This window comes from Eucalyptus grandis, chromosome 6, assembly GCF_016545825.1.
Source record: "Eucalyptus grandis isolate ANBG69807.140 chromosome 6, ASM1654582v1, whole genome shotgun sequence".
Classification (NCBI taxonomy): domain Eukaryota; kingdom Viridiplantae; phylum Streptophyta; class Magnoliopsida; order Myrtales; family Myrtaceae; genus Eucalyptus; species Eucalyptus grandis.
In genome coordinates this window covers 26,735,193-26,746,429 of record NC_052617.1, presented here as the reverse complement: position 1 = coordinate 26,746,429, position 11,237 = coordinate 26,735,193, and the positions used below count along the sequence as shown (strand labels likewise).

General features: G+C 38.1%; 1 protein-coding gene across 1 annotated transcript; it reads left to right on the top strand.

Moving 5' to 3' along the window:
• The first annotated feature begins 808 nt into the window (after positions 1 to 808).
• LOC104449123 (NAD-dependent protein deacetylase SRT1) lies at positions 809 to 9,591 on the top strand. Its single transcript, XM_010063151.3, has 14 exons — positions 809 to 1,093; positions 2,117 to 2,146; positions 2,238 to 2,330; positions 2,883 to 3,002; positions 3,289 to 3,389; positions 4,020 to 4,128; positions 4,734 to 4,813; positions 5,230 to 5,308; positions 6,088 to 6,141; positions 6,499 to 6,595; positions 6,957 to 7,039; positions 7,549 to 7,616; positions 8,366 to 8,468; positions 8,997 to 9,591. Exons 1-14 carry the CDS (start codon positions 995 to 997, stop codon positions 9,291 to 9,293), a joined length of 1,413 nt encoding a protein of 470 aa, XP_010061453.1. The 5' UTR covers positions 809 to 994; the 3' UTR covers positions 9,294 to 9,591.
• The last annotated feature ends 1,646 nt before the right edge of the window (positions 9,592 to 11,237 follow it).

The window sequence follows — 11,237 nt, the reverse complement described above, 5'->3', positions numbered from 1 at the left end:
AAAAAAAGAATAGAAACACATGGTAAACTTGTATAATTTTTTTGTTTCTTTTAATTTTTTAATATTTTTATTTTTTTTTCCTTTTTTTTTTCTTTCTTCCTTTTGGCCAGCGGCCTCGGCCATGGCAGGCAACCGGCCGACGAGGGTCGATGACCTCGCCGGATCTGGGCGAGCTCGAGCTCACCTGGGCTAAGGTGAGGCCGAGCCTCGTCGGGGCTAGCAACGCTTCGCGAGGTCACCGACCCTTGACGGCCGGTTGTCAGCCATGGCTGAGGTCGGCGACCGGCCAAAGAAAATAGAAGAAGAAAATGAGAAAAAAAAAGAAGAAGAAGTGTTTTTTGGAATTGTTCCTCGAAACAAAAAAACAAGTTTTTCTACTTTTTATTTATGTTCTAAATCTCAGTTTCCGTAAACAAAATAATAAAATTTTTATTCTCAAAAACAAAAGTGTAAATAAATGTGTTTCTGTTCTTTTTTTTTTCTCCAGAACAAAAAAAATAGAAATTTTTATTCCAGAAAATAGAAACACAATTAAACAAACACGGCCTAAGCCAACCTTCCAAATACTCTTGTTTTATCTTTAATTTCGCATATATAATTTAAGAGTGCTCTTTCTTTCTTTTTTATCATAGGGTAATTTGGTTCGATCGAGTCGGATTCACAATTTCATGAACTTGTTTGGTGCCGGATTTTGTCCGAGGCCTCCGACCCTATGATCATGACACGGACGGCGCACGTATCGTGCATCGTACATCGTCCATGGAAATTGTAAGCAGGACGGTGCATCGGCTTTGCCCGGTCGTCCAGCTCGACCCCGCAAACGAAGAGAGTACTGCAACGGGCTTTTGACAAACTCTGTTGCGTATAAAGGAGGCCTCCTCAACTTCCTCGCCAACGATTCTCTCTCTCTCTCTCTTCCTAGTCTCAGGCACATACGCAGAGCATAAACAGAGAGAGATCACCGGCCGTGTGCTGGTGATAGCGAGAGAGTACCATGTCTCTGGGCTACGCCGAGAAGCTCTCCTACATAGAAGATGTCGGCGAAGTTGGAATGCGGGAGTTCTTCGACCTACCCGACGTTTTGCAAGAAAAAGTAGAGAATGAAGTTTTTTCTCGCTAAATCTCTGATTTTTCTCTTCTGGGTTTCTGTTCTTTTTCGTTTAGATGAATAATCTCCTGAATCCTTCTTCTGGGTCGTTTATATTTTTTCGCCCCGTTATGTAAAACGATCCGTGCCCGCGTTGCGGACGATCCTCCTCGTGCAATGAATGTGGCGAACTTTTGGTCAATCGCATGTGCTGCTTTGTGCAGTTCTTGATTGGCTCGACCGTCGACGGTGGCATGTGCGCATGCGGTTGGTGTTGCTCTCTGTTTCCTAGTGGTCTTTCGGGTTCGCCGCCTCTGATGTTTCAATGCGAGGGTTTTTGTGGAAGGATTGAGTGTTGTTCCTGACTCGTCAGACCTAATGACTATGCATGCGTAGAATTGGTTATCTTTGAATGGCGGTATAGGTCTTAGATGGCAAATGTACATGGTGAAGTTGACAATTAAACTGCCGCAATTGTTGTGCTACTGGAACTTTATTCTGTATGCGATGATTGTGTCACGATCTGTACTATTGCCTTCGCGATTCCAGATCACAAAAGTATTGCCTTACTCAGGAGTCTCCGCCTGAGTAAAACGGCCCAAGGCATACAGAGCCCTTGTTGCCATATCCTTTGTCTTTATGTGTCAGAGCTGCGGCACTATCAAAATGCTTCTGCTTTAGAATCTTTAAGGCTTTTTGGGTGTGAAGAAACTTGAGTAGACAACAGTGAGGACTCTCTTTATTTCTTGTTGATATTACGTCCTTATGCTGACTTTGATTAATGAAATGGCCATTCATGAGCTCGTGTTTTCTTTTCGTATGAGAGATATGCCATTGTGTCTAGTGCTTGTGATAATAGTTCAACTTAGTCTAGCAATTGGAAATGTGCTTTCCATTTCTGCACTTCCTGCCATTAGAGAACAGAGGTCTGACTAATTTGCTGATTTAGAGTTTTGCACGTCCAGAATTCAACTTTAGATCCTCATGAATCTTCTTTAGTCTAATTCTTGGCTGTTTTTGTTTTGGCAGATTGAAAAACTTGCAATGACAATAAAAGAGGTTCGAATTCTGCAATTTTACTCAATAAGACGGCGATAACCATATTTGTTAGCAAGTTGAGTAATCCTTTTCAATTCTCTTGTTCTTGCAGAGTAAGCATCTAGTGGTGTTTACAGGTGCAGGAATATCAACATCTTGTGGCATCCCTGATTTTCGAGGTCCCAAAGGAATTTGGACACTCCAGGTGAAAATTAGTTGTCATAACAATTAAATTTTGCATTTATGGGTGACAGTTCAATTCTTCCTTCTTTTCTAAGGAGGATAGAAACACACTTCATTACAATCTCAAAATGGCGACAAGAGGGAAGAAGCATTACTTGGGACTAAAAGCACTTCATTTTTTTTGTCGTGAGTGCTTTCTATGGATACTCACCTTTGAAGGTGTTTTTAAAAGCTTAGTATCCAAGTGGATATTTAAAATGGCAGTTCATTCTCTTAGCAAGACAGTAACTAGGGATTTCAGCAAAAGGGAGGAAAGAGACAGGAACTAGGAAAAGAATGTCAACTTCCACCTATGGCGCCAAGAACTTTTAAAACATTTGTGAAGAACAAGCTTAATATTATAGCAGTTTTAGTCAACGAATCTCATCTAATCCTACTATCCAAGTTGCCAGATCTCAAGCATCTGATATTTCTGCACATGGTCTGATATGGCAATCAGTAGTAAGATGCTCCTTGTAAAAGTTACTTAGCAGTTTAGTTATTTTGTTGAAAAGTCTCCATTTGTTGAGTGCAGCGTGAAGGCAGGCCATTGCCTCAAGCTTCACTTCCATTTCATCGAGCTGTACCAAGCATGACACACATGGCTTTGGTTGAACTTGAGAGGGCTGGCATTTTGAAATTTGTCATTAGTCAGGTAAGGCTAGGTTTTTCATATTTTCACTAGTGTATACTTTTCAATAAGCTGTGGCAATGAGAGATCGTTTAGTTTGAGTTTTTGCTTTTCCTTAGCTACTTTCAATGTTCTTAAGAATAACTGGTGCCTTAAGATGGTCATTTCATGTCGTGGAGTTTTATTAGAAATACTGGATTCATCACATAGTCAGTAGAAATTTCTCATTAATTGATACCTGTTGTTAGTTTGTGGGCATTCTGAGCTTTAATTTCTAATTCAATCTTATCTTGGATATCGCAAATTCTAGAATGTCGATGGTCTCCACCTCCGGTCTGGAATCCCAAGGGAGAAGCTTGCTGAATTACATGGAAATTCATTCATGGAGACTTGTCCTTCCTGTGGAGCTGAGTGAGTGATATTACAGTTGTGGTTGCAAGTAGTTGTTTTCCAGTTCCGTTGGGTCCTCACAGTGAGCTGTTTTGCCTATGAATCTATGCACATTGCCTTTTGTTAAAACTTGCAGCATATCTACTTTTGTGAGTGTGGAACTGTAGTTATTCGGCACATCAAGTATGATATTGCCCCGAAAAAATGTAGCCATGAAGATAAGGAAACCTTTATGTGTGAGTCAGGGCTCTGTTTGCTGTGAAAAGCTTGTAAATAACAACTTAGTGGAGACGAGTATTTACTTTCAATATGATAAATTCTGCAGAAGCTCAACAAATTGAAGTCTATCGGTAAAGGCATCAGAGAATTAGGAAAGTATGGAAACTATAAGACTGCATGTCACATGAGTTGGTCCATCCATCTGTGGAGGGCTAAATTTTCCTGACATGAGTTAAGTTTAGAAGCTTACATCAGTTGAATTAGCATTAATGGCCACTGCAAATTTAGTGACTTTTCACTTAACATAAATTTTCATCCTGTGTAGGCTTTTTGCAGTCTGCATTAGTTATTACATTGAAGATGCAAACTTTGTATCATCTGTTCTTTTTTGCACGTACTTGTCAATTAAGAAGCATTAGTTCACATATGAAGGTACTTTCGAGACTTTGAAGTGGAGTCAATAGGACTGAAGGAGACTTCACGTCATTGTTCTGATGCAAATTGTGGAGCAAAGCTTAGAGACACAGTCCTTGATTGGGAGGTACCCATATGACTTTTTTAACTTGCATTATTTTACTTCACCTACTAGTTGAATATTATTCTTCAATTAAGAATAACAGGAACAGCAGAGTTAATGAATATAGCTGCTTACCTGTGTCCCTTTTCGCTGTTTAATGTTCTTTGAACTTAGTGCTCGTTGAAGTTGATAGTTTCATTGAAAAAGAAGTTGAACCAAATTTAGACGCGGTCTGATTGTTTAAGAGTCCATCCGAAGGCATGTTTTTGTGTTGAAGGACAGTGATACTAAAGAAATGTGCTTAGTACCGTTGAAAATAGCCAATACTCATCTTTGGACAGGGACAATTAGGATAGTTCAAATGGCCATCCTATATTGGCATTGACTTGGTTCTTCTTTCTTTCTTTACCCTCCTTTGAAGTGGATACCTCATTTCATAAGTAGTTTTAGCAATATGTTGTCTATGGAAAGCGTTGTAACCATTTCATGCCACCACGCACGATAAATATTTGATCTTACCTGTCAGTTCTCTTGATGTGGTTTAGAGTAGTCAAAAGGAAACAGGGAGTTTCGACACCTGTATTTTTTCTTATTATACTTATGGTGCTGAAACCCAGTTTCTGTATTAGGATGCTTTGCCCTCAAAGGAGATGAGCTGTGCAGAGAAGCATTGTCGAGTGGCTGATGTTGTTTTGTGCTTAGGAACAAGGTAATATTGAGGTTGCCTGGTCATGGGAACTGTTTATCTAGTTTTGGTTACTTGTTAAATTTAATTAGGAATTTATCTCTTAAAATCATGGCAGATTGATGAGATTTGTATTTATAATTGTATGCTGGTCTTTCGTCTATAGCATGACCATGATCTATCAGCTTAGTAGGTAGTATATAGTTGACATCAGGAGACAGCACATTAGAAAAAATATGTATTCATGTATTTGATCTTATTTGTGGGGGGAGGTTCAGTTGTTGTTGGTTGTTTGCATCAACATGGGTTGTCTTCAATCAGAAGTATATTTTATCCAATATTTTTTCTTTCCATTAAAAATCTACTTCATCGGTGTGTCTTTGTTTTGTTGGTTTTCCTCTTAACTTGTCTCAATTATGGTTGCTCTATGACCTATGCAGTCTGCAGATCACTCCTGCTTGTAACTTGCCTTTGAAATGTCTACGTGGTGGAGGGGAGATTGTGATTGTAAATCTTCAGGTGCTTCTTCTTTCCAATCAAAGACAAGATAAAGAGCTAGATGACATGCAAAAGATGTTAGAATTTATAAATGATTTTTTATACTTATAGATGCCAGAAGCTAGTGAATAGGCCCAGAGTGTTAATCTAATAGCCAATGAAGCAGGATGCCTACTTGTATATCTAGTTTCTCATCCTATATGTGGCAGGGATTAAATTGTCAGGATTCAAATAAAATCATTAATAGTCTGGTCAATATTGTAACATAGGCAAGGACTTCAGATCATTTCTTGATGATGATGCTTTTACCAAATTATTGCGCTTTTTCCCTCCCAACTGTAAGAAGCAGATGAATCAGGACTAGACTGAGCATAGCCACAAGTTTTGATGTCATTGAAGGAGAACTTTGGCGTTGCCATATCTGTAAATCTTATGGGTTGGCATGTGAGAAGAGTGAATCAATGAAAGAAATGTTCGTCTCTATTCCTTTCTCATGGAAATTGATCTATGGGTTGTAACTATATCTTGACTAATCTACTGAATTCTGCGTGTTAACTTGTTTGTGTTACTGGGCACAACAAAGGCCATTTTCTATATATCGTGGGATCTTGGCTCTATATTATTAGACTCTGACCTTGCTGACTTATAGAAGCATTCCATCAAGATATAAAATTAAACATGGAACAGACTCGATGAAAGGAGATGGACAAGATCAAACATACCGTTAGTTGATAAAGTTCTAGCATTTTTCGTATATCAACTCTTTAGTGAGCTTATTTCTGTATTAAACACATTGGCAGAAAACTCCAAAGGACAAGAAAGCAAGTTTGGTGATCCGCGGATTTGTAGATAAGGTACTAAATTTTCGCTCTTGGGCTCACAGAGATCTCTGTGTGATCATCTTCTATCCTCATGCAGCCATCACCTGTGCTAATCCAATCTGGATGATTTGTTGGAGCTGTCATTTAGATATTCTGTTAGTGTACCCACATTAAGTTCATTTTCTCTCAACATTGCGAGCCTAATGCGACACGTCCTGGTGTACATGTCTTGTGCTTCCTACTGCATCGGGAGAAAAAGTGCTTATGAGTTTTGTGTGCCTTATGGTTACATGATACCAAGCATCTGAAACTTTGTTGCATCTTTTAGGCCTCAGAGTGGCTTGACTTGCTATCTACACCATAATTTTCTTTTAATTTGAAAGGGCGCAGGTTATTGCAGGTGCCATGAACTTGCTGAATATGCAGGTTCCTCCATTTGTGAGGATTGACTACGTCCAGATTATTTTAACTAAAGCTTTAAGTGCAGGTAGCTATTCATTTTATGAATCCTAGTGACAGTGATGAGTGGTATTATACGCTCCCTTTACGGCTCATTATTCACTCTTAGGTTGGCAGTACTACTAAATTCAAGTGTGGGATCTGTTTTCATTTAACAGCAAGATAGAACTTCTTTTCTTCTATCTGTATATGTATCTGTTGCATCATTTTCCCTCTTAACTTAGCTAGGTCTGGAATTTCATACACTATTAGGGAGTCACCCTCAGCTGAGCCTAGCATAGCTTTGTGATGAATTTGATGGATTGTCGATACATTATATACGTCTTCATATGGTGACATTATTAAAGGGTCTATTATTCTGTAATGTTGATTTGTTGGTTGCATAACAGATGAAAAATATGTCAACTGGATGCTCAGATTGTCTAGCGTTCATGGGCAGAAAGCTCCATTGCCATTCATCAAATCAGTTGAGGTGAAATTTCATTAAAAAAATTTGAGTTAAACATTTACCTCTACAAATATTTTCTGATTTCTGGCGAAGTCAGAGAAAATTGTACACTTTGAAAAATTGGTTCTCAGACTACCCATTTATTTATACTTGCTTGTGTTGATTTTTTTTATTTATTATTTTTTAGAAAAAATCTTCTATGTGTATGATCTATTGTAGTTGAAATAAGCAAATGTGGAGTTGAATCGCAAAAATCTTCTATGCCTGCAATTGCTTAGCTTGAGATGGTGACTGCACTGCTTCCACTTGCTTCTTTCTGTGGGGGGTCTATATTGATGATATTTTCAACCTTCACAATTTCTTTTGCTTTGTTCTCAAACTATTGATGTCTTCAATACTCTTAATTAGTTATTGAAGCTGAGTACCTGGAGTGGGTTTTCTATCAAGTTGGGACTCTGTGAAATTGGACTGTTTGCATGCCCTTCTGAAGGCTCATCACAGCTTGACTGATGGATGTTCTTTTAACATTCCAGATTACTTTTTTGGATGAGGAAAAATACAAAGCAGCTGTTCTTCATGAGCAACCATTTCAACTGAAAAGGTAAGTTTATGGAACTATTAATGACTTTTTTCTGCCTCCCATGAAAAATGAGAGAACCTTCATTGATGACGTTTCATGGTGATGGCTAACGTGGTAGAGGGCCATTTTCATTTGCAAATTAAAAGAGATCTTGTACTTACTCTACTCTGTTAGAGCAGTATGTCGATTGCTTGGTCACTCTTTTATTTATTTATTTATTTATTTGGGGGGGTAGCCTTCGTAAGTGCAAAAATTTGAGTTAAGAAAAGAAAGGCTTCAAGGTTGCTTTTCTTTGAGAGGCAACAATGCAACAGCGATGTGAGTTATTCATGAAAGAGGGACCTGAGGTGTTCTTTTTCTGACCAATAGACTATCCAGATACATGGTTCACTCTGTTAGCCTGAGTTCATATAATTATCCTCTTCTAATGCTTATGTACATTTTAAATCAGAGTGGCAATTGCCAAACTCATCAAACAAGCGAAGAGATTTGCTCTTGATTTGGAAAATATTACCTGAATTATAATAGAATATGAAAATTTCATGTGATCACTGTGATTGGTGTTCCTGAGATTTAATGAGCATTGTGATAGAGCACGAACAAGTCATGAGTTCCTTGAGATACTTTACCTGAAATCACAATATTTCCATGGCGACGGGACCGAGTAGTGCTAAGTGAGGAAATTTCTCTTTAATCACAAGAATGCAAGATGTCTTGACATAGCTTCTTGTTCTTTGATTCCCTTGACATTATTCTTTACATATGTACAGGAGAACAGAGAGGACAAAAGTATTTGAGATGGTCTTGAAAATTAATCTCTCTAATGGCTGCGGCTGTCTGTGCAGCCAGATTAATATCCCTTTTGATCCTAAGGTAAGAATCTTGAGCAGCTTCGCTGACATTCCTTTATTAGCTATACCTGTCATCATTGTCAATTTAAAGGTTGTGCCTGTGAAAATAAGTTCTGGTATATTTATGGGCATGCAACCCCTTCCGTGAGGCTTGAAATGTCTTTGAAGTAGGCTGCCATCTTTTTTCCCCTTAGGTCGTCGATCAGGTTCCAAAGTGATTCTTTTTGGCCACACGTTAGAAGTCAACATCCTCGTGTTACAATCCTATAAGTTTTCCTTCTTGAATTGCTCGATTTAAAATTCCGATTCCAATGAAATCTTGCTTGCTCGTTGGCCAAAAAGAAGAAAAAAGGAAGTATCTCTCTCGCTCGTATCAAAGTGGAAAAAGAAACAGCGAGCTCTTTTCTTGCAAGTTCTTTGTCTAGTAGTGCACCATCTTATCAGGATCAGCAACCTAAGGAAGGACATAATGTTTCAGTCACACAGAAAATATGATGCCTGTCCTCACTCTCTTGTTAATGGTGCTGTAGTAACGACTTATCACTCGCAGGTTACAACTGATTGTTCTACTCCCGATAAGGACGCAGTACTTCAGAAGCTCAGAGATACAGCAATTCAAGGCCTGTGCTGCGGTCAGAATGCCATCATCGAAAAGAAAATCAAGTCAGCCCCCAATGGGGAGACCTCCACATTTGCCATCGTCACCAACATCATCATGCACAATAAAGCCTCCAAGGCGTTTGAAATTGAGGCGATAAGCAACAGGGACAACATCAAGAGGCGTAAAAGAAGCGCGAGAAGCAATGGATCCTCCCGGAAGCGATCTAAGACGAAAGGATCGAACTAACATTAGCCATTTTTTGGTGGAACAGATAGAAACTGTCTCGTGGGATTTGTAGATACGGCTTTCTTTGGAACTGACCATGTAAGTCTCTGTGATAGGACTGAGTGAATTTTGTTAGAATACTGCACTCAGCCTTGCTTGCTCTGTAAATGGTCCTTTTGGGCATGGCCAAATTAACTTTTTGGCTTACAACTGATTTACACCAATCCCATCTTCTACAATATAGCGAAGGAGGACTTATGATTCGTTCTGTTAAGCACCATACACGATTCAAATGGTAAACTGATAACGTTCCGGATCATTGTGGTGGTGTTTTTGAATATGCAGTTAGCTAATTATTCCTGATTTTGCTGTATCATCCATGATGTTATGGAGTTTCTGTCGATCTAATCCAGCTTCGCGTGGACAAATGAGAGACGGGATTATTGATGGCAGGCGCAAGAAAGACTAGCAAATGCATGTGCTGCGTGAATGACATGATTATGTGCTGGTTTTAACGAAGTATGGATCCGTTAGATCGAGTTGGACATAGCCACACTCTCCTCCTTGAATTGTTAGGAAGGACATCTCGAGTGACTGAATTCGGACCTCAATTTCGACGGGCTACGACATATGGTGTTGATATAATAATATTTCAAAGAATTAATGGTTGCGTGGAAATGGAGTACGTGTGCGTTGCCATGTAGTTTGCGATGAGATGGTCTTGGAAAAATAGATTGGAGTTAGATCCCGAGCCAGGTTCTTTCTAGATATACTTCTAGATATAGAGCAGAAAATTACCAAAAAGATCTTAAATTTATTGTACGAATGTCAATAAGGTTATAAAGTTTTGATTTGACAATTTAGTTTTAAGTTTTTGAACTATTTATTAATCTAGTCCTTCTGGTCAATATTAGCTTACTAACGTGGACAATGGTCGTTTTTCATGACACGACTAGCTGACAAGGATAATCTTTATAATATTTAATAATTCTTTTTTCCCTTTTACTTTTTCTTACTTCCCTCTATCGGTCCATGGCTTCGGTGATGGCTAGTGGAGGTCAGTGGCCATAGGCGAGGGTCGCAATGTCCTCACTTGAATTGGATCTAACCGTATCACGTAGAATAGTAAATGTTCACATCAACGTTTTTTTGGTAATAATCATCAAAAGGTTTATAATTAATTCGACCAAATTAAAAAGTTTAGAATTGAATTGACACTAATATAATAGGTCTATGACTTTTTTGGGGTAACTTTCGAATCAAAGAGAGATGATAAACTTTATGCACCTCACAAAACTTGTAACCTTCGCTAAGCTAAGTACTCAAGCTTCTTCGCAGCAGTCTCTACTATAGTTGGACCCATCGTCTGTTGGTCATTGAATTCTATCTAGCTTTTACTTGGAGTTTCATTTAGGGTTGAGCGGTTCAAAATTTTACCTAAAACATGAAACGTATCCATCGGAACAAACCCACATTTTTATGGAACTTAGAACTTACTATGTATATCTTGAAATTTGGAACCCATTCTGTCATCTCACAGATTTCAAGGTCTAATAAGTTCCTTTTTTATGTTTCTTTTTTAGTCAAGCATAAAATGGAAGTTTCTCATTTGTTATTAGAATTAATCCATAAAAGATGAATACATGAAATAAAATAAAAAATTCAAACACGTATAATAAAACCTACATTATAAAATTTTAGTTATCAATCATTCATGAAAAATTGCTTAAAATTTTACCACCTGAAATAAAATGAAACAACAACATAATTGATCACTTAATGATAGTTTTAAATTAAGATTACAATTAATTAATATAAAATAAATATTAGAAAGCCTCACCACATATATTCATTCCACTTCAACTCGTAAACCCTATTTACTGATGATAATATTCTCATTAAAACAATTATATCTAAGAAAAAGAAGAGGTTAAATAAAACATTCAAACATTAGATATAAAAGGA

What these genes read in the sequence shown, in the direction of transcription:
- LOC104449123 (XM_010063151.3), top strand. Translation starts at nt 995, where the DNA reads ATGTCTCTGGGCTACGCCGAGAAGCTCTCCTACATAGAAGATGTCGGC. An exon ending in TGTCCTTCCTGTGGAGCTGA is followed by an intron (nt 3,390 to 4,019) that starts GTGAGTGATATT and finishes TCACATATGAAG; the next exon opens with GTACTTTCGAGACTTTGAAG. An exon ending in CAACCATTTCAACTGAAAAG is followed by an intron (nt 7,617 to 8,365) that starts GTAAGTTTATGG and finishes ACATATGTACAG; the next exon opens with GAGAACAGAGAGGACAAAAG.